At 32.2% G+C, this 23,352-nt stretch overlaps 1 protein-coding gene across 3 annotated transcripts; it reads left to right on the top strand.

Annotated features, from left to right (window-relative positions):
- The first annotated feature begins 691 nt into the window (after positions 1-691).
- Positions 692-22,703, top strand: LOC129218335 (MKRN2 opposite strand protein-like). Of its 3 annotated transcripts, XM_054852574.1 has the most exons (6): positions 692-863; positions 1,128-1,205; positions 1,316-1,365; positions 8,213-8,378; positions 18,927-19,090; positions 22,361-22,552. In XM_054852574.1, the coding sequence occupies exons 1-6, from the start codon at positions 844-846 to the stop codon at positions 22,399-22,401; spliced, it is 519 nt and encodes a 172-aa protein (XP_054708549.1). In that variant the 5' UTR covers positions 692-843; the 3' UTR covers positions 22,402-22,552. The 3 variants fall into 3 exon arrangements, with proteins under 3 accessions (XP_054708549.1, XP_054708547.1, XP_054708548.1); XM_054852572.1 differs by having other exon boundaries at positions 702-1,205; XM_054852573.1 differs by lacking the exon at positions 18,927-19,090 and having other exon boundaries at positions 704-1,205; positions 22,361-22,703.
- The last annotated feature ends 649 nt before the right edge of the window (positions 22,704-23,352 follow it).

The following is a 23,352-nucleotide window of genomic DNA, read 5'->3' as shown; positions in this document are numbered from 1 at the left end:
TCTACTGTCAATTCTTATGAGTTAACAAACAAAACACTTGTAATTGATTTTAGTAAGGAATTTTCAATTTTCTCTCATGATTCTGCTTTTACGACTAGCAAAACTCAGTAGTTATGATTATCTTTCTTTTTGCTTGTTTTCTCATTTCTTGTAAAAAATATTTGAATTTAAGATGCGCGCTTTTCCCCGCGAGATTCATCTTAAAATGAGTTGAGGGAATCGAGGTCGCGATTATTTTATTTTTTTAATTTAATATAAGTACTTGTACTGCTAACTACTGTAACATATTTCACATAAAATATAAGTGTCAAGTCCACCCTTTATGGTTTTACAACAGGATACGGTACACAACACAGCAATACTTCATTTAAGTTTCAATTGCATCAATTATTTCCTTTCAAGAGAAAAACAAAACTGCCATCCTCCCAAAAAGCGCAGCTATTGCATCACTGGTTGCATCCAATGAGATCAGCGATCGCACAGTGCATCAGCAAAAATCGTAACGCCAGCGAAACAGCGATAATCTTACAAATCTAGTCTTTCACTCTACCCCTTCTCCCGCCAAGCGAGCTCAAGTTTCCACTATTGTAGCTTCTCTCCAGGATACTATATAGAGCTCAATGGCTGCGATTGACGGGAGCGGTTCGTCGACAGCGCGCCCTCTTCCTACTCCGTGGTTTTCGCATAAGCGCGTGTTTGGCGTGAAAGCCGCTAATGATCGCAATTCTGCAGAACGAGAGTGGTCGTGTATTAGGAACAGTTGGTTGGTCTTGACATGAAGTTTGATATCTTTCTTCATGGTTTCATATTTATAAACATTTCTCTGTACATGAATATTTATAAATGCATCTACTACATCTTCAGTAATTAGGCTGCGCTTGACTATGATTTATATTCATTTTTTAAACTTAAGTTTGCAAGCTAAATGATATGCTTTAACATTTGCAAAAATTTTATAGGAAAAATATTCTTTACTCGTAATTATACAAAATGAACGGTGATCCCGGTATTATTTGTTATCAGCATCGGAAGAATGAATCAAAAGTATTTTCTTTTGTTTTCTCTGATGTGTGCAAAATTTGTGAGGCTGATCTTACTGAAGAAGAACTTTTTATCCCTCCATTTAGAATTCCGTACCCGTTTAGATGTGCTTGTCGAGAACCTAATGCTATAGTAATCAAACCAACTGAGGGAGATTTTTTAAAGTAATTTCCTTTCATCCATGTTCGAAGCTTTTACATCATGAATGTGTGGTTATTGTCTATTTATTAATTTGAAAAAAAAAATCCCTAATCAGTTCTTGTTCTTTTTTTAGCAATTACGCGAATTCCAGCAATTTACATATTGGAATTACTGATTCTAAAGGTAAATATACTAGCAAAGTGCCAATCATATTCTGAAGTTTTCTTTGTGTTATGAAAATGAGCTTTTAAAATTTATCCTTGAAGGAATTTAATTCAAATATTTCTGTATTTGGGAATATTTTACAGAGGTGATTGTGTTCCGGTATGTTACCGGATTTCCGGTATTTTCATCTTGAATTCCGGTATCTTCATCTTCGAAAATACCGGAACATCTATATTTTCAGAAAAACTCACTTTTGTAAAATTTAGGGCGATGTTTAATGAAACGTCAAAAGTCCAAATTGAAGACGTTTTGTTTGGTATAAAGCGGAAACTACGGTCATGTTTTGTAAACTCTATGGTAATTATGGAAGAACAGCTGGGGTGGGGAATGGAATAAAGGCTAGATAAGAACATTTTTCCTTCTTTTGCTTTTTTTTTCTGCAAAAGAAATGGTATTTTTCACACGTGCTTCAAGGTCAAACTGGGAAGGGGTGAAATCGGTGGCTAGTTTTATTTTCTTTTGGGGAAGGTAGGAAGAGAAAAGTGGGACTCCTGTCTTTGTTCTTTATTGCAGTTGGAGGAATTTATCGTATGCAAATATTTCCTTGATTTTATATTCTGGTTTATGATCTTTATCTGCGTGCGTTCTGTTGTTATTGAACTAATTCTAATTATACTTTATCGTTATTAATATGTAGTTAACTCTTACTTTTTATTTTGCTACTGTTTTTGTTTGATAAATTTATTCATTTGAACTTTGCATGTTCTCATTTAAAAAATGAGTTATCTGGATAGATCTGAAGATATCGGCTCCATCGATGCAGGAAAGAAGAACAAGTTTAATTGGGAATGGTTAAACAGAGGGGATTCCTACAATGAAAAGATGGAAATATAGCGTAAAAAATTGATAGGGCTGTATTTTGTTTTTGTGTTTCTTGCAACAAGCCCTTTACATATGCTAATGATAGTGTGAAGGCATTATTGCAACATTCTTCTACAAATACCCATAAAAGAAACCAGGAATCATTAAAAAATGCTGGTGTATTAGGCTTTAATGTATTAGTAAATGAATGTAATTAAGGATTCAGATACAAAGGAGAAAATAAAACATTCTTTGAAAAATTTTAAGAAATGAGAAAAATTAAAAGAATTTAATTCCCACCATGCACATGGACGTATTAAGTCCAATTAAAAATTTGAGTTTTAGTCCCAACAAATAATGTATATAAATTATTTATATACATAATATAATGTATACATACACGTAATGTGTATATATATATGCCCATCAAAACACTTTTTCTTCTTGGAAAAAAAAGTTCAGGTATTTTTTTATGGAGTCACAATCACTCCTGAAATTTTATACAATGCATATTTTCCTATTTTCTTTCCCATTCTGTCCAAGGATATATTACAAATTACCAAAAATTCTGCTTATGGATTGCGAGACAACTTTTCATAGCTTGAATTTCGCAATTAATTCATAGGCGGATTCAGGGAGTTAATTCCGGGGGTGCATCAATACTGGGGACCTGGGTCTTCCCCAGGCCAAACAAGTTGTCCAAGGGCTTTTCTTTCAAAAATTTTGAAAATTTACCTTAAAAATGCTGGTTTATAGTCGATTTCACAGCAGATTTTTTAGCATCGTTTACTGGAAAGATGTGCAGGGACCTAATACAGTTAATATGGTTTTGATAAAGTTTATTACAATAACCATGCCTTTTGACTTCATTTGCCATGGTTGTTTCAAAGTAAAAGAAATTGTATTTCGATACCAATAAAAACCTAATCACAGAGTATACAATTATTCTATAACCCAGCACTGAGTAATGATAAATTTAAGAAATGTCTTCATTTGATGCCTGTAATTATGTATTATCTTTTTTTTCAAATGGAAAAAAATACTCTTATTCTTAATATGTTGCACAGTGTCTCTCGTACTGGCGATGTGTGGAGACTCAGGTCAAAAAATAAATAAATAAATAAATGACTCATTTTTGTTTCTGTAGGTGTGTTTTTAAGTAAATTAACTTGTGCTGTTGCTGTAAAATATATATAAGGTATTTTCCAAACTATGTTTCCTAACAAAATATATGTGATTCAAATTTTTTTAAAAATCCAACCAAAAATTTTGAGGGTGCGGCACATCCCCTTGACACCCCCATAAATCTACGTATGTTTTAATTGTATGGTGAGTTTATATATGTCTTTTCCAAATGTGATCAGGCATGGCTTAAGTCACCATAGTCAACCTTTTTTTAACAGAGAAATTTTGGTTTTAGATACAGTAGAATACCTTTATAATACTGACCTTAATAACACGATTATCTATAAACCGCCCAACTTTTCAGAAGTAAACAGTAGGTTTTTGAAGTTTTAAAAATCCCTCTGTTTTTCTTTACGAACATAAAATTTTTTCGGCAAATTGAATCTTGAAACAGTTTTTCATCTTTCGATCTTAATTCAAAGCTTTTAAATGAAAATTAGTACTCACAGTAAACAAAAAATACCAGGTAGCTCTTGAAAATGCATCTGTCATACAAACCATGAAGCTAGCAGAAGTGCAGAATAATTTACTTTCTTTTTGATTGTGAAACATATTTATTTTTTTAATGACTAATTGTAATATTAGTGCTTTTATACTCATTGCAGATAAAACTCATTCTGAAGTGCTAATATATAGATATATTCAAAATATTAGTTTCAAAACTTGTGAAATGCTCTATATAACACAAAAATCTGTGTAACGCAAAAGGTCTGGTCCCAAGGTGTGCGTTATAACGGTCTTCTACTGTATTATACATAATTCGCTCCAGGTATTGTAAAGGTTCAGGCCTGGCAAAAGAGGTGTAGGAGCTTTATTGTTTTTCAGAACATATATTCAGATGTAACTAGTTTGATTTCTGAGATCAAAAAAAAAAAAAAAAAAGAACCAAGTTTCCTTGAGCTCGAAGATGAATTAAGCTTTATGTTTGGGATGGCCAACAAGTGGTTCACAGTGAGCCATGTTGTGATCATTGGAGTTTGCTTATTTGAATTTGAAAAATTAATCTTGAAATCATTAAAAAGAAAACGCCATCATTTTTGCTTACTCCTCCTTCCATATGAACTAAATGTATGCTAAGAGAAACGCTAAGTACCGAACAAAATGCAACCTAACTTTCACCAACCTAATAAAATGTTTCATTTAGTATGTATCTTCAAGAAAAAAAGCATAATTTACTATCTTATCTTGTCTCCGTTTGGTGACCGGATCAGAGTAGTCCCAACGTCGTTTATGCATGTCATAAGAGGCGACTAAAATAGATACCCGATCTAAGGTATGAGGCACTATGTGATGGATAGATGGTATCCAGGTTGTATGCTGTCTTAAAAGGTACCCTTGAAGAGCCAGGCAAAATCTCGTTCTCCCCCCCCCCCCATACATCGCGAATATATATACATATATATTTTAATTAAGCGCTCAGTAAAGGTTTTTGAAAATTTCTGGGCTTGCTTCTAAGTTATATTTCCTTATTACATATTTTCTATTAGCTACATTAAATTATGTTTTATTTGCCCGTAAATCTCTAATAATATAATGATAGGGAGTCTTGTAAAATTTAGAATAGTTCAGGAAACTGAAATAAAAAGTATTCTTTGTCACAAAATAAAGTGAAGCTTTTTTTTAAAAAAGGCTAATGAGTGAGTGATACAAGACAAAATTATTGCAATATACTACAAATTTATTTTATTGAATTAATGACACTTAAAAACTTGGAAATAAATGAAAACACAACACGTGTAAAGCTTTTCAAAATTTTTAAAAAGTTAAAAAATTAATGTGCAGATTGCATTTGTTTACCGCTAAAAATTTCAGTCCATTCAGGGACAAACTTCGTAGTTCCGATCAGTAAGAGTAATTTTAAGTGTTCGTCTGATACAGAAAATACTTAAATTCAACATACTACTTGAATTTTGAAAATGTCTGTTCGCACTTGTAAGTGGATGCAAAAAGAGAAAACATAGCTCTAGCATGAATTTTTAAGAAAGTCTTTTTCTTGTAGAGAACTGTAAAATGGAACACATGTTTTCCCTGGGGCCAGGAAATGCCCAATGCCAAGAATGTAATGGGAGAGTAAGGCGCGAAGAAAAGAGATTTGTTCTCGGAAAGATCAAAAAGAGAGAATGGGTGCTGCAGACGTAGTTAACGGTAAAAAATGATTAAAAAACAATTTAAATTAATGGTAAAATGATTTTAAATAATTAATTGTAATAAAAAATATCTCAATTATATTTCCAACGAGACTGTCTCTGTTCCTGAAAAAAAGTTTGTAAGCTTCCTGCGGGCTGGACAAAATCTGTTCACGGGCCATAGGTTGTAGAGCCCTGACGTAAAGGAGAAAACATGCAAACTTGCTGCTGGAGGAGTTGAGGGTGCGGGTCGGCCAGAAGATAGTCATGGATTTCAGTTGTATTAATGGAAGGTAATTAAGTTGTAATAATAATAACTCTTAATATTTTGTTCGGGACTTTCAGATTTGCCGTTAACAAAATGTAACCTGTTTGGGACAGCACGCGAACTGTGCATACTGGCCGGGGCAATTTCTTCCACTAAGCCTAATAGGCAATTTCGGAAAGTATGTATTACATAATCATGGATAAAATGTCGACTTAACGTAGAAATAAAACCATTTTTTAATATACATGATAAAATGTATCATAAATTTAATTGTAACAAAATAAATTGATAAAAATAATTGATATTTAACAATAAAAATACAAAATATAGTGTTTTTTATTGTAACTAAAAGTACCGAAATTAAAAAATATATTTTGTACAAAGGAGGAAAAATATTTGTGCTTAATATTAGGAAATACTTGAAGGATATTGTAACAATATTTCAAAGCCTGATGAAAATTTTCAAAGCACGGAGCAATGCGCATTATATGCTCATAGATAGCGTTACGTCTTAAATTGTGCTTTGAGCAAACTACTCATCTCCGTCTAAGTTCTTTGCCTTCTTTTTCCGCATATGATTTTAGAAAGTAACTACTGTAGGAAGAACTCCAATAAAAATAATTTATATTTTCAATGGCACCCAAAAGATCCATAGATGGATCAGTCATAAATTTAGATAGTTCCTCGTTGGAAAGAACACGTGTTCACCATGGCTACACAAATGAATCTACCAGTAAAATCGCTTGCTAGAATATCTCCCATGAAATCCCATTTTAAAATGGAATCAAAACTACAAACAACCACTTCAAAATGAGTATGCCTTTCTCTTTTCACTTGCTAGGACACATGTTTATATTTTCTTTCACAAATCCAATAAATCACAGACACTTGAAGGACCCCATTCTGATGTCAGAGAGGGAAATACTAATGTTCAAGACCAATCATTTGGACGGAACATGGATAAGTAATGCCATCTGACAGTAAACATTTTTTTCCGAAACCAAGCCGCATACGAGCGTCGTTCGGATTCTTGAGTAGCATGAGCCAAAACGCAGATTAGCATGATTTGGACAGGAGGAGCTGACTCAAACTTGCGTCGTTCGGGTTAAGAATCGTTATTTTAACAGGAAATTTCACCGTATTTATTTTAAAAAAAATTAACTGTTATTTTCAAGGTAGACCGTGCAAAGCCGAGCAGCGCAGCTAGTCTAACAATAAAGCTCATAATTTCTTTCAAAAAAGAGTTGGTAATCCTCATATATATCGAGTAAAACGCTCCTGACGTCATCAACAATGAAACTTGTGTCACGGCATGATAATATGTTTTGGTAATGTTTAAAATGCAAGTAAAGGCTTGATTTTGACTAGGCTGCATTGGATCAGGTAACTGTTTTACTGGCAATACTTTGTCATTTTAGCGGAATGAAGAAACAAAAAAGTGATGAACAATGAACACTATCTCCTGGAGTTTAAGGTTAATGCCCCAGAGTTAGGGTTAAAATTTCAACTATCAATATATCACCAAGCAAGCAATTGCTTCGTTCAAATGTAGAAGCAATTTTTACCCGTCATATCTTAACAGGTGATTTTCTAGTTGTTGAGAGAAACTAATTTAGTTTACATGCAATGTACTGCTGAATTTGGTTCATTTTAAACACTATGAGTTTTACAAATGTATTCAGTATAACCTTGATTTAATGATTGTCAAGGGACAGGAAAAAGAGATCGTTAAATCAAGGACCATAGACATTCGCTGCAGTCCAATCTTGACCAGTGAATTGTATCATTAAATTAAGGAAATCGGGTATCGTTAAATCAAAGTTATACTGTACTCACACGCATCTGTTAAGTGTTGTTAGGCAACCCTTTTTTTTTAAATTGTGCTTACCCTCAAGTGAATAAGTAGGGGCTGTGCTATGTTATTCTTTTTTAATTATATATGTATTGGTTTAGAAAAAAATATACTGAATTACTTTTTTTGTCCTTGGCTTTTGGCAATTACAATAAGGCCATTTTTTTCATTATATCGCTCGTTTTGAAGAAGAGTGCCACAACATGAAATTTTTAATTTTCTTTTTTTTCCTTGCTTAAAGGGCTTCAAATGCTGTTATCTTCTTTTGAAAATAACTATTTTTTTTTTCTGATATTAACCTCTAAAGAACACAACAAATTTACTTTTCTTATAGCAAATATCCTGAAGAGTTGAACTTCAAACGCTTCTCCTGTAAAATTTCATTTCTTCTCATTGTGACACTTCTTCCAAATGAGCGATATGTAATAAAAAGGTATTATAGCATTATTTGTTTTAATGTACTTATGATGTTTTCAAATTTTAAAGATGTAGTACCTGCTATAGAGACTTAAAAATTATTAGTAATTAATAATTTTCCTTTTCATATATTTAATGTTACCTAAAAATCTTTAGGAAATGTCTATGAATATGACTATTCTGGTATAAGTCAGAATAATGGTGACAGTTGGTCTCAATGTTTTCCAATAAAGATTTTCAACTCAAAATCATCATGCTTACCTTCAGAGTGGGACAAAACTTTAGATAACATGCAAATGCAAAAGTGTTGGTCAGCTGAAAGGTATGGTAGCACACAACTGTGCACTTGAAACACTGTTCTCTCATATAAATTTTTATAAATTTATTTTGTTGTTATTTGTATTTCAATAGTTTTTATTTGGAATGAAATCTGTCATTTGACTGCAACTATTCACGTAATCCAGAACTTTCCAATGTCATTCTTTGTTGGTCCGTGAGAGCTGCTATATCGCTAATGTTAAAATATTCCTCATTTCATGTTACCTTTTTTCGGATAATCCGCTTAGTAAGATTTTTCAAAAGCAGATCAAAATCCTATGTGCCCTATAAAATATTAATGAATTTTTTTCTTGTTTCATTTTTGAGATAATGTGTTTTTTTTTTAAGTATTTCTTAGCTGTTAGAAGTCATTCTTTTATTAATTCTGTTCCGACTTGCTGTCGTTATTCAAAGCATAAAAAAGCTCTGAAACAATTTTTAACTGCAAATACAAACTATTCAAACCATTGCTTCTTGGCAACCATTTCCCCAAGAAGCAAATTTGTAAGAAATTGTGCTATAAATGAAATGGTATGTAAAATTGAAAATACATTCAAGTTACAGATTTCTTGTACTAGTCCATGAGGGAGTTGTTCATTTTTAGTCAATATGCTTTACCTTTTACCGCAGTCCCCAATTGAACGTTTTCTCGCTTGGCGCATTTGTTATCACTAGGTCCGACAGAAAATTAGGGTACTACTGTATTGTAATTTCATTGCTCTTCACAGTACAATGCTTTTACAAGAGAAATACTATTTTTAAATAATGCACAACCATCCAAATTTTTTATTTTAAAATTCTTGTGGTATTTTCATAATTTTGAGTTTATAACAATAGTTTTCTATGTAGTGTATTCTGTGTAGTGATTGAATAAATAAAAGGATCTGTAATATTGTATGCAGGGTCAACATACCAATAAATTATCATTTTTTTAAAAAATGCTTCTATGAAGATATTCAAATTAGACATTGTCTAGTCCTAATCAAACTTCCAGATCATTTTTCTGGTTTCTTTGAATCAAAGCAAATGGAGTATAGCCCCTTTAAATGAGGGTTCGTGATGTTTTTTTTAATCCAAAAAGTTTTTTTTATTTAAATCAAATTTTTTTTGATTTAAATCAGATTTTTTTAAATGTTCAAAAATTTGTAGATATTCCCAATAAGCAAAATATCTTGCCTCAGCATTGCATAAAGGTTGACATGCAAGAGAAATCATCTTGCATTAATGCTGCCTCAATATTGTTATGTTACTGCATTTATGCTGTCAGCAGGCTGCCACAATATTGACTGACAAGGTGTATGCAGCATAATATCAGGAAAATATCAAGGTAGACTGCTTTTGTAATCTTGCATACGTATTGATATGACAGGATGATATCAAGATGATGTCATGACAGCATGAAATCAAGGTCTAGGCCAGATGATCTTGCTTTTGTAATATTGCATACGTATTGATATGACAGCATAATATCAAGATGTTGTCATGACAGCATGAAATCAAGGTCTAGGCAAGATGATCTTGCTTTTGTAATATTGCATACGTATTGATATGACAGGAAAATGTCAGGTTACATTGACATGACAGTATGAAATCAGCACGTTTGCAAGGTGTTTTATCCATTTATTTATTTGTATTATTTTCACTTTAAACTCGAGAATTAAATTTCATTCTTTAATTATTTTTGTTATTCTTCAAGATAGTTTTCGATCCTAAGAATATTTTCTTATAGCTGACATTTGATCGGAAATTTATATAAAGGTTTTAATAGTACTCGCAATTTAATTTAAAAAATGAAAGTTTCTTCGTTTTGCGTAATACTTGACTCTTTTTTTAAATTCATGCTTCTAATTGTATTATAAAGACATAAATGCCTAGTTAGGAATAATTGCGGAAGTTTTTATAGCGCATTTAAGAGTAAAGATAGCAAAATAATAAATAAATACAATAAAGTACATTTTAAAATGGATGTCAGCATTGAAAATATCCCATGGACAAAACATATGAATTTATCTTAAAGAATAACATAAATAACCATTGAATAAAATTAATCTTACTCGTGAGATTGAAGTGATAATAAGAAGTTCTGGGCTTCATGTCCTTTGTTTCAAAGTCTAGGGATGAAAAAAGCTATTTTCGGCCATTTCTAACATTGATCGCACATCGTCTGCGATATGATTTGTTTAGTACTATATTAATAAACAAATGCAGTTATCAGTCATTCATAAGTTATTCCTAAAACAATACTATTCCACACTAATAACTAAGCAACCAACTTAACGAAGCCTAAGAATGCAACGCCACGTGCAGCTTCTCTGAACCGACTGAATCACAAGTCGAAACAGGAAGATGTGCCAGGAATGCGAGGGACGCTGGGTAGAAAGAACTGTGCGCATGCGCAAGTATCAACTAAGGTCCACCTGTTCTATTGTGTACTAATTACCTTGACCGCAACAGCATGAAATCAATATCATCTTGACGGCGTCAACATGTATGCAATGTTATTGTAAGGTAATATCAATATTGATATTTTAAGATGAATGCAATGTTGCATACGTGTTGTTATTGTACTATTGCTTTTTAATCTTTATGCAAGCTTTATGCAGTATGAAACACATCAGTATTGACGCCGTCAGTATAATATCAAGATCTGTCAAGGTTGATGCAAGAAATTTTGCTTGTAGGGATTGATTACTTTACATTTATAAACATATGTTTCATACAATAGATGAATCCACTCGGCTTACTTATAAAACTTCTCCAACAATTGAATAAATTTTTAAGATTAATAAATACATAATGCTTAGATTAAGATATGATTTTGTTTTATGCTTTGCTTAAATATAAGGTTTCCATCATCATATAGGTTTTTAGTGAAAAATAATGTGTTGAACAATTACTTTTCTTAACTATATTAGTCATGATGTATAAGAAAACTACAAATTCTTATTTAGTTCTAAACTGTAATTTTGGAGTAAAAACAATATTGTAGGAGTGAAAATCTGTTACACACACAGAAAAGAGAGATCTATGTAGTTTTACCTGTTGAATTTAAAATAGTATAATGATATAATGCAGCGTAATTAAATTTAGAGCAATGCATTCTAAAAATGCAAAATACATTTATAAAAATAAAATCAACTGATTTTAATTAATAATTTTGTTTATAAAAATACTTGATTCAAAACAATTGATTTAAATCAATGATTTTTTTTTTTAATTTACTTGATTTAAATCATGATTTTAATTGGGATTTAAATCAAGCTGATTTAAATCAACGAACCCTGTTTTACATGGTTTGTACATTTAAAAAAAAAACTGTAGAAACTGCTTGAATGCTCAAAATGTGTTTTTAGTTCTTGAATTTTGTTATTTATTTTTAAATATTACTTTTAATTATTACTTTGCTGCCATTTTTTGCTGAATTTGTCCAATTTGATTTGTATACTGCAAAAATTGGATTTTTTTGGGAAACTTTTTTGAAAATCTTATTTTTGGAAACTTCTCAGCTTGGAGCCAGATTCCACTATGGTGGAATTTTTTGCTAAATGCAAAAATGCTATCTGAGTCATGAAAATGAAACAAAGCAGTTCTACTATTTTGCTCAAATCAGAAAGGGGGAAAAAAAAAAAAAAAAAAAAATAAAGCCAAGGAATGTGCATTTGAGAGGAAATGATGCACAATTTAAGAGAGAAAGCAAGCATAGCGATATTGAATTATCTTATTATAAAGCCTAGCTAGCATGTTTTAATTGCTATTAAGTTCAACAATACTTTGTCTTTAAGGCATTACTTCCCCCCAATAATTGCATTATTGGCATTTTAAAAATTTAACTTGTGTCCTCCCAATGCTAAGAACTATTCTAAATTTTTATTTAAATTTTGAAGGAAAAAAAATATTAGCTACTTTGTATTTATTTTATGGTTGAATTTTGTTTTTAACTGGAGATGAAACACATAGAGCCAGTTAGAAAGATATGAAAACATATTCAATATCTTTCAGCATTTTAACATTTTGCTAAAATGATGAAAGATATTGACTAAAGCTCATTTCCCAATTTTATCCATTTTACTTAAGAACTTTTGAACTCAGCTTAAGCCCTGTATCAAGCTTGTGCTTTGCAGAAAATTACATGTAGTGTTTCAGATATCAGTCCTTTTACATCTTGTCGAGAATACTCCGACTCCAGGTTTCTTTTTTTTTCTTTTATTTTCACTGACTCCCCTTACATATTTTAAAAAACTGACTACTAATCAATTTGATTACATGTATAAAAGCCTACTAATAAGGAAATAACTGTCTTATGACAACCAGCTGGCTTGATTGTTTATCAAACTTTCTGTAACAGCTACCTACGCCGTCTACTAATTTGCTTATTTTCAATTTTATTTAACTGATAGCAACTGTCAGCAAACAGTTTTGTTGCCAAACATTTTCTAATCACTTTCAAATAAAAATAATAATGAATTTTTTCCCTCGATCTCAGTTATAAAATAGTAAAAAGAATGTATGTATTGCTTGAGCTAGTCGGGGAAACTACTGAGGGTGCTTGGCAAATTCAAACAAGTGTTGGCACAAAAGCGCAAATCCAAAAGATCCGATAAAAGATAAATTCTTTTTTAAATCTAAAGACTTTATCTAAGAAAACAATGGTTATCACTGAAAAATACAAAATAAAATTTGTACATGATTTATTTGTTACAACACTCAATAATTGTAGATAATCCAAAAATCTTCATATTAAGTTTAATTCTGAAGCTGCCAATCGAATTAAAATTAAAAATAAAGCCAAGAAATGTAAGTATAGTAAAAGCTATTTGTACAAATTTGTATGCCGCCGCATTTTGTGTAAAATTTACTCCAAATGTACATGTACCCGACTTCTCTGCAATATAATGCAATATTTTTGTTGAAATTTTTAAGATGAAATTTAAGATTTATTATTGGTTATTTTTTTAGAATTAAAGTATTTCAATTTTCATAAACTCTGAAATTAAGTTGAGGTGTCACCCACCAGATGGGTGAAGGGACCGCCCCCTCTCAAGAAAAGTTTTTGATTTTGCAAAAAAGTTTTTTTTTCTCTCTCAAAACTCTTTATCTAACTCTTCTCTGTTCTTTAAAAAATTGAAAGGACAGGATTTGATCAACATCTATTTTTTAAACATTAAAGGGGAGTAAATTAATCCTTTTAATTTTCTTTAAAAAATGGAATTTTTAAGTAATCACACTGTAGAAATGGCAACTATTGGGTAATTTGATTTTCAAATTGAATTTCTAACGCTGTATGCATCTTAGATTTACAATAAAATACAATGTGAAAATTAATTAATATTTCAATCCCTGTTTAGGAGTTTTTCCCCTTCCCATTGGGGGGGAGGGGTTGAAAAATAAATAAATAAATAAAAAAATCGGAGTCGGACGTTTAAAAATCCAGGAGGAGTCAGAGTCAGCCATTTTTCTTCTGACTCCGCAGCCCTGTGTGCCACATGTGTCCAAAAAGAGTATTAGTTGCCAAACTTATATGCACGTAAAAAATCATAGCTTGTATAAGGCGACAAGCATTGGGGAAATGCCCTGTCATATGTTTTCTGTTTATAGGAAACAGCAAAACTTAAAAATAAGTTTGGGCATTACTTCTGTTTTTTTTTTTTTTTTTTTTTTTTTTTTTTTTAATTACTGGTTGAATTACATTAGTCTTGAATTTTTCTGTAATACATTTTTATTATATTTTTAGTTCAGTGGTAGTCCATCTGATCCTTGCAGCCCACACTATTAAAGATTGATTTTGATGCTTTAATAATGTGGTGTAAATGGTTTTGTTTAATGCTGAAATTTTTACATAAACTGGAACCAAATTAACACTTATTGTTTTATTATTGTTGAAAAGTTCATGCTTTCAGATAATCCCAACTTGTCCTTTAACCGGCTCATTTTATCCTTGAGAAATACTTGAAGTCTGCTTGAAGAAAAATTCAATTTTTGGTATGAACCATGCTTTAGGAGTACTAGAGGTGACATTAATTTCTAAAGTGCCCTGCATCAAAAATCATAAGAATTAAGTCCTATTTGAAGTGAGTTAACACCTTTATTTTATTTTACCTGGATAAGTTTTGAGTTTATGTGGATGCAGTTTGCAAACAGATAAAATTTTCCCCTCTTTCAAGATCCAAACTCCTGAAATTGCAGATAATACACAGTAAATTCAATTTTGGATTTCCAATCAGCAAGCTGGTGCTGCTAGAGACATCTTTCAGAATTGGTACCAGAGCTCTTTCCAGAAGTAAAGCTATTAAACTCACATAATTCAGAGCTCACTAGAAGAAAAGCTTTAATAAGTGACAAAGGAGAGCAAAACCAACAAGGGTACCAAGGTCAATAAACCATGGGTGCAAGACCTTCCGTCTCAGGACGGATTTCCGTCTTAGACAAAATTTCTGAGACGGAGATCGGAACAGAAAGAAATTCAATGACTTTCAGTTTTTACTTAAAAAAGAAAAATTCAGTGTTTGAAAAATATGCTTTAATATTACTGGACCGTTCCATAACCACGAATTTACATCGACATTTTCTTGGTTTTCTGCCATGGACTTGTTTTGTTTGCAACATGCTTTTAGAGGAGTGGCTTTTAGACTTGCGCTGTTTGACTTTTTCTAGGTATAGCTTTGTTATTTCCAATTCACTGCATTGCAGACTGCAGAGTTGCTCGTTATTTTACTGAATTTTTCAAATACTTGTCTCTAATCGAAAAGTTAACAATTTTGCTTGCTAGTTTCGATCATCCTTTCAGTTTTTTTTTCATTTGCGTTTTTTTTTTGCAAACTTTACACGCATAAGTGAAAATTATGTACGCTCTTAAAATGTCTTAGAGTTTAATCTGATTCACTGATTGAAAGTGATTCCTGACGAGATGAAATATTTACGCCACAGCAAAGGCGTCCACATACCAGGTAAAGCGGGAACTATCAGGGATTTTGAAGATTTTAATGGAAATGGGAGTTTTAGAAAGAATTGGAGGGAAATCTCAAGTTGGTTTGAACCATCAATGAGCAATCGTTCCTGCATTTTTAACAAGACTTGTGGAATCACTAAATTCCAATGTCATTCAATCTAACACTTGCTAGAATGGAAATATGGGGGTGGGGGGGGGCGGGGAGAGAGAGAAAGAAAATGAGAAAAATAACGGCAGCACAAGTTTGCGAAAAAACACTGTTCTTGCAAAGATACCGCAAATTAACCCAAGATACTGAGGTCTTAAAACTTTTATATCTTGGACAAGCTAGGAGGGGGGGGGGGCTACTCTCTCCCCCCAAAGTTTTCCCATGCTGAAGTATTGAAATGCTATGTTGGCCATTTTTGAGTGAGTTAGGGAATTCAGGGGCTTTCTCAAAACATTTTCAAATTGTAGTCTTAAACCTTTGAGTTGTCTTTGGCGATGTGTGGAGGGGAGTTGCTCTTTCAATAGAAAAAGTTAATCTTAAACACAAGCTTACACTGCCTTTAGTAAACACAATGAGAGGGAGGGGGGAAGGGTATTCCTGACGCTCAGCCCGAAATATTTCTGTTTCTGAAACTTTAAGAGCTTTGTTTTGAGCTATCTTTGGATGACTTAAGGGGGAAGGGTCTAGGAAGCTTCTTTCAAAAAGTTTCCGAAATTAAAGTATTAAAACTTTTAGCTGGTCATAAGTTATGTTTATAGGTAAAGGGGGTACTATTCCTAGAAAAAAATTAAGAAACTGGAGGACTTAAAAATTCAAATTTAGGACATTTGTGGTGAACTCAGAAAAAAGGGTTCAGGAGTTCTCTTCCGAAAATGTTTTGATGCTGAAATATTTAAAACGCTACTTTAGGTTATATTTGAGTGCCTTAAGAGGGATGTGATACGGGGACCCTGCCTGGGGTAAGGATTCAGTTCCCCTAGTTCTTTTTTTTTAATCAATGAATATTGGAAAGTGTATCTCATTAAAAAAATATATCTACTTCAGTGAAGCGGTTTTTTCATTGCTAATTTCACCATCTGCTATCTTATAAAAAAATACTTTTTCAAATGAAAACAGTTGGGGGGGGGGATGTTGCCAGTTCATTATCATTAGTCGCCCATACCCTTCCCCCACCTTTCTTTCTTTTCTGGTTTGTTGGCGCTACCTTGGGTAGACTTTCCGATCAGAACTGATTTATGATGCAAAAGTGAAAATCTTATGTCCCGAGCGATTTTATTGCTGCAATAAAAATGTTTGCGATCGGCAAAAAACTAATGGCGGGGAGCTGCTACCACTTTTACCCCTAACATTATCCAACATTGTGTAAAATTGCGTTTTTGGAACTTCAATTTCGAAATATTGCTGAAGGAGGGTTCCTGAACTCCATCCCTTTAATAATGCAGTCAAAAAGCGTATAAACGTTATGAAAGATGGAGTACAATTTCGTTTTGAAAGCTTATATTTTGGGGAGAGCCCAAAGCGCCCCCCCCCCTTTCTCTAATATTTTTGAAGGTCGCCCAATTTTGTGATTTTTGGGACTATCAGTTTGAAATAATTGATGTAATATTCCCTGAACCCCTCCTTTCCTTTAACTTTACCAAAATGGCCAACCATTGCGTTTTTTGGACTTCAATTAAAAAAAATTTCTGGGGGAGAGCCTCCAGACCCCCCGTTATTTGCAGTTTTTTAGGTTTTTAGAATATTACAATTTAAATGCTTAAAATTCAAATCAAACACAGATTCCAAAACTGGCATTGTTAAAAACTACAACATTTATACACATAATTTTTTTAAAGCACACATGCGTGGGGGGGGGGGCTGAAAATATTTTCCGTCTTGAACACATCTCCAAACTTGCATCCATGCAATAAACAGAACCACAAGCTTTCACATTGAAAATTGTGAGCCATTCAGCCATTCCTTAACAATAGCAAACAATTTTTCAGATTTGTTTGTGAAGTAAGATTTCATCACAGGAATGATGCGATGTATCATGGAAGCATTAATGAGACTAACTCAGAACTACAGAGAAAAATAATTAATGACTCCCAAAAGAATATCATAACCAGCTCTTTTTTATAAAGGCTAAGTTAATTCATGTTTCCTTTAAACATGTTGTGCATGTGTATCGTCACAAGTACACATATTTGTCAACCCCTATAGTGATTTTTTTTTAAATCTATGGAACCTAAACCCAATTTTAATACTACTATTAAGTTTTAATTTTCTCGGTTTTGATCTATGCAGAATATCCGTTTAATGTAACTCCTGTGTAAAATAAGGGTTTTCTGTATTCATAAAAAGACTATAATTCGGCTGCATTGAATTGATGTGTTGGAAAAGATAAAGCAAATCGTTTCAATTTCTTTAGAAACACCATTAAGGATGAGATGTTTACTGATCCACTCAGGGCCCAGGTTTATGGGGCAGGATGCACCATTGAAATCTTTATTTTTTTTGGAGAGGGCTTTGTCTCTGAGGCATAGTTATTATTAGCCGGTACTTCGAATTTGAAGTATGCCATTACATTTGGGGCAATGCGCACCCCTAGTTTCTGTTACATTTAAAGCTTTGCAGACATTCTATGCAATATCCCATGATTTCTTAACTTAAAAGATTGGATAATTTGATTTTGGTAATATTGGTAGTGTACAACTTTTAAACTGTATTGTTTGTTTTTCATATGGCTTTCATTTCTTTTTTTTTCCTACGCCTCCTAAAATTAATACATAATGTATTTTATCCATCCCAATGCTTGTAACACATGTAGACAGGAACCATGAATAAAACAAAGAACAACTGCACATGCACAACAGCAGATCAATTGGGACTAGTAAAGGAGAGTTCTTTTGTTTTTTCACCTTCCCAATATACTTTAGAAAATTAGCCACTTTTTTGTAGGTCAAGTCTCGGGTGCAACAATAAATGTTCTACATTCATTTTGAACTTGTGATGCCGATTTAGCATTTAATACTGGTTGTTGTGTTGTTATTGCTGTCTTGTGCCAGCTAGGCTGCCAATTTGGGGTGTGCTGCTTTACTTTTCCAACTGTACCGTAATTTAGTGTGAACTCCATCTTCCACAGTACACACATTTAACAAGGAGCCGTTTATAAGGTAGGCAACAATTCACAGCACAGCAACACAGTCACACAAAGAATGAACTTGAACAGGAGAAAGAAACTCAACCCATATCAGAACCGGGATTCAGACCCGGGGCTGTCGTTTTTTAGATACGTAATTTTGTATCTGATTTGTAAGATATTAGGGGATTCAGTGTGATGATTTGTTGTTACTGTTCGTACTGTTCAAACTTCGGTCCTCTTCGGACCCCCTCCCGAAAAAGTTACGAACTTCGTGGATGCCCCCCTCCCTTCCCCGCGCGCACTAAAGAAAAATAATTTAACACAGTTATATCTATTTTTTCTAATACATATTTTTAATGCTTTTTCTCCTTTATCTTTATTTATTCATTGTTCTGTACATGTTTCAGAACTCTTGTCTGTTTTTCTTTTTTGAGCAATCACGATTGCTTATTGTCCTATCTTGACAGTTTTTGGCGTCTGGTTCCTTTTACAGCTTGGACCAAGGGCCTCTGCCGCATCACCGCCCACTGGCCTGTGCAGGCAGCGCGGCTGCTCCGGTCCTGAGCTATCCGCTTCTCCTGGTCGGAGGCGTCCATGTACTACACACACGCATGCTCACACACATACACTCACACATGCCAACGTGCATACACGCAGGTAAACGCACACATACAAGCCTACACACTTACACACATAACTATGCACACGTAACCGCACAGGAGGAGAAGCGAGCCATTTCTAGAAACAATAACTCCAATTAATAGGGTCCTGTCGTAGCTCGTGATTGCGAAAAATATAATTTGAATTCAAAATTTCAGAATTCAAATTAATTTGGTTTTTTTTTTAATTATTATTTTAAATTTTGGAAGTAAAATTCTAGTTAAAATTTAATTATTCAATTAGGAATAAAAATGTTATCACCAAGTTTCTACAACAAGTTTACTAATAAAAATGAACCTTTGAAGTTAGTGAACAAAACACTGTTAGCCTAGTTTAAGTGTGTTAATTTTTCATATGAGTTGAACTTTTATGGCATGTTTGGATTTTAATTATTAAGTATGGTTCAGGCAACCCTACTCTGGCAGTGTCATAATGCTGTGATTAGGATCTGCATCAATCATCACAATCAATGCATTATTAATGCTTCAAATGTAATTATAATACTTAAAAATTATGCTTACCATTAATACAGAAGAAAAACATTACAAAACTAATTCCACTTGCACCAGTGCTACAACTTTGCTCACGGCTGTAAAAATGTGCCTCAATGTTTGCATTTTACATAATATAGTTTTGTAACAATATGAACTTCGTCATGTACACAAAATTAATGTGTATTGTTTACTTTCAAGAGTCCCGATGGGGGGGGGGGGCCTGCTGCATCCTGCATGTTTTTAAGCAAGAACTTTTTTATTTCTCATACATGAGCTTTCTTTTTGAATTAAAGTATTGTTACTCGTCCCTCAATCTCAATTATATTTACATTTTAGCTGGCTAGCTCTGCGGACCACAGTTTGGAAAACTCTGGCCTATACTGTGGACATAGAGTAGAACCAAATTTCCAACCTAAGTGAAGAGGTTGATATTTGCTAAAAGTTGTTATTGCTATAAGAATGAGTGAATTTTAGCCTTGAAACTAGACATTTATCTTCTTACTGTATTGCAATGTGAAAATAATTTGCCGTATAATCCAGTTTTATCTTGAAACTTGGTACCATCTGTATTAATTCTGGTCCATTTGGAGTTTTACCTATTTCTTGTCTATTGCATGTACTGAAATAAATATATAGAACTGGGTATTGATTATCTTTCTTTTCTTCTAAATGTCTATTTTTAGACATTTTCAATGGCTACAAATTAAATTATTTTCCCTGCATGTTTAGCTCACTAACATTTAAATTACCAGTGAACCCGTTCCTGTCTGTGGAAGAATTATTATTAACCATAAATGTTTTTATATATTACTTTGCTTTAATGCATAATGCTAGAAAACTATTACTAAAAGAAGTCTGTGTTTTAAAAATATTTTTTTATATACTTTAAATTCAATGTTTTATTTCATATTACAGAAGAGGGCTGTTATAATGCACACTTTGGGACCAGAGATTTTGCATTTTATAGGGTTTTGGCATTAAATAGATCATTTCATAAATTCAGAAAATAATATTCAGAATATATCAGCATATTTACACATCAGAGTAGGTGTATAGTGCAATTAATGTTAAAGTTCAAGTTATGCAATATTAAATATGTATTATCATTCACAAATTTCAACTTACAAATAATTTCTTAGAATTCTTATGCTAACTCATTACTGGAAGAAAAGTATTTGTTTTATATTTCCTATAATATTTCCCTGCAGATAATTTAATGTACTATTTTTACAAAAAAAAAAAAAAAAAAAAAAAAAAAAAGAGCATCTTTTCAAAATATATTTTTAATTAATAGCTTAATGTGTTTTAAACACTATTTTCTTTAATATAAATTGGTTTTCAAGTAGGGCAAAGAAAGGAAAACATTATCATTGGTAATGTAAATCAGGGGAATTTAGTGAGTTTAATCAGGAAAAGTTAAGGAAATTTTTTTCACAGTTCCAGTCGCCATCCTATTTTTGCAACTAAAAATGTTTCTTCAAATAAATGAAAAAGGTATCAAATTGAATTAACAGTTGCTTTCAAAAGTAAATTATTCCACAACTCTAATGTTTATCACGAAACTGTCCAATTGACTGCGCTACAGTAACCCACCCAATTAGCGAGCGAAGTGAACTCCAAGCGACTAACAATCCAATCCTTTTAACGAAAACGTTTAAACGAAAATTCCCCTGCTGAAAAACAACGTAATTAAAAAACACAGTATATCTAGGACAAAAAGGAAAACCCGCACCCCGTATAAAAAAGAATTTTTCTAAAGAAAAGCAATTGTTTGAGAAAATTAAAAAAAACACCTCTAGAATAAGAAAAAAAAAACCCTCCCTCTTCTGATGTGAAAAAATCGATAATCATATTCTTTAACGGAAATGCATAAACACCCTTTAAAAACCTAAATACAATCCTTTGCAATTTAATTATTTTGCCAAATAAACAAAAAATACTTTAAATAAAAGTAGCTTTCAAATGTAAAATAGTTGTGCAACTCCATTGTTTATCGCCAAATTCGCCAAGCGACTTTCAGAATAAGAGAAAATCAGTTAACATATGCACAATGTATTTAACCTAAAGTAATAACTAAAACATACGTAAACAATAACGACAACTTTCCCCTAAATGTAAAAAAAAAGTAAAGAAAATATACAAAAAGCCATCCTAAAAGAAAAAGAAAAATCCATAGGGCATTTGAAAAATGTTGTCAGAAAAAAGAAAAAGGCGCATATTTTATTCATTTAAAATGCTCTATAAACAAATCAAGATTCTCTGGTAGCCCTATCCGAACATATCCGTATGCCAATGATGACGTCACTACAGAAAAATAATTTGACATTAATCAAAGTTTAGCCTTGAAAATTGGCTCAATTAGATTCGCTTATGTCTCTGTTGAAATTAATGGAGAGAAATGAAACAAACTTCTTGTTCAGAAAAGAAAACCCTTTCCAAAGACATATAATGTTAAAGGGTGGGGGGATTTTTTACCCCCTAAATAAGTGAAATACATAAAATTTTAACTTAATTCATTAATTTTGAAAAAACTAATTGAAGATGCAGACTCCCAGGGTGCATTCGAATTTTGTGCCAAGTTTCAGGGCTGTAGGTGCTATGGATCCTCCTACCCTCTCAGGTACAAAGAAAGAAAGAAAGAAACAAACAAACACTGTCACCTTTATATATTTAGATTCTTTATCTTACTTTTGTGATTTATTTACATATATTAAAATACAAATTTATACTTAAGGTGAAATATTTGCTTATCTTGAGTTATTTCTGTGTTTAGGTACAATGAAGAAAGCTACAATTGTTACAGTTTTGTTTTGAGTTTTCTGAAAGCTCTGGACTTACAAGAGTTGCATCCTTACATCCAGAATAAAACAACTTTTTGTGAATATTTTGTTGCACCTCAAACTTGCATTGCTGCCAAATATATTAGCTTGTATAGACAGTTACAAAATGAGGGATATATTGTACAGTGACAAATTACGTTTACATTGTTAATCCAATAGACATATAAATTTTTTTGTGTAAAAAAGGAGAGAGAGATAATAAATAAAATTATTTATTGTTTTGATGTATCATGATTTTTATAATTGTAATTCAGCAGGTGATGACTTTTTTATGTTTATAATTTTTAGCTATTTCCTTTTTAGAAAATAATTCACAATGTTTTTAATTTTACTGATTAGTCATCATGAACTGTAATTAGTTATTTTATTCTGCCATTGTATTTTACTTTTTATTAGTGTTTTAAAAATTAAACACAGACATCTTGTTTTTAAATAAAAAAAAAATGCTTTTTTTAATTTTTCGTTTTCTACATGATATTGCTACATGGCATATGGTACAATTAGAAACATTTTTGAGGTATGCAGTAAGGACTCTTCATACATATACATCACACATATACATCAATCTTTTTTTTTCAGTAAATGTTCCCTGTAATCTAGACTTGACTGATATTTAAGGACAAAGAGAAAGATAATTGCATGTCAAATATGAAAATAGTACTGTATATTAGGGCTAAATTCTCGAGTAATGGGGTTCTTTATACTACTGTTGATTTGAAGTTTTTGTTAAAACAAGAATATATATATATATATATATATATATATATATATATATATATATATATATATATATATATAAGATATATATTCGAAAATGGCTTACTGGTAGGAAGCAAAGAGTAGTTGTGAGAGGAAATCATTCTAATTGGAGTGATGTTTTAAGTGGGGTTCCTCAGGGATCAGTTTTAGGGCCTCTTTTGTTTAT

The sequence above is a fragment of the Uloborus diversus genome, chromosome 3, assembly GCF_026930045.1.
Source record: "Uloborus diversus isolate 005 chromosome 3, Udiv.v.3.1, whole genome shotgun sequence".
NCBI classification, from domain to species: Eukaryota; Metazoa; Arthropoda; class Arachnida; order Araneae; family Uloboridae; genus Uloborus; species Uloborus diversus.
This window is presented reverse-complemented; position numbering and strand designations above follow the sequence as displayed.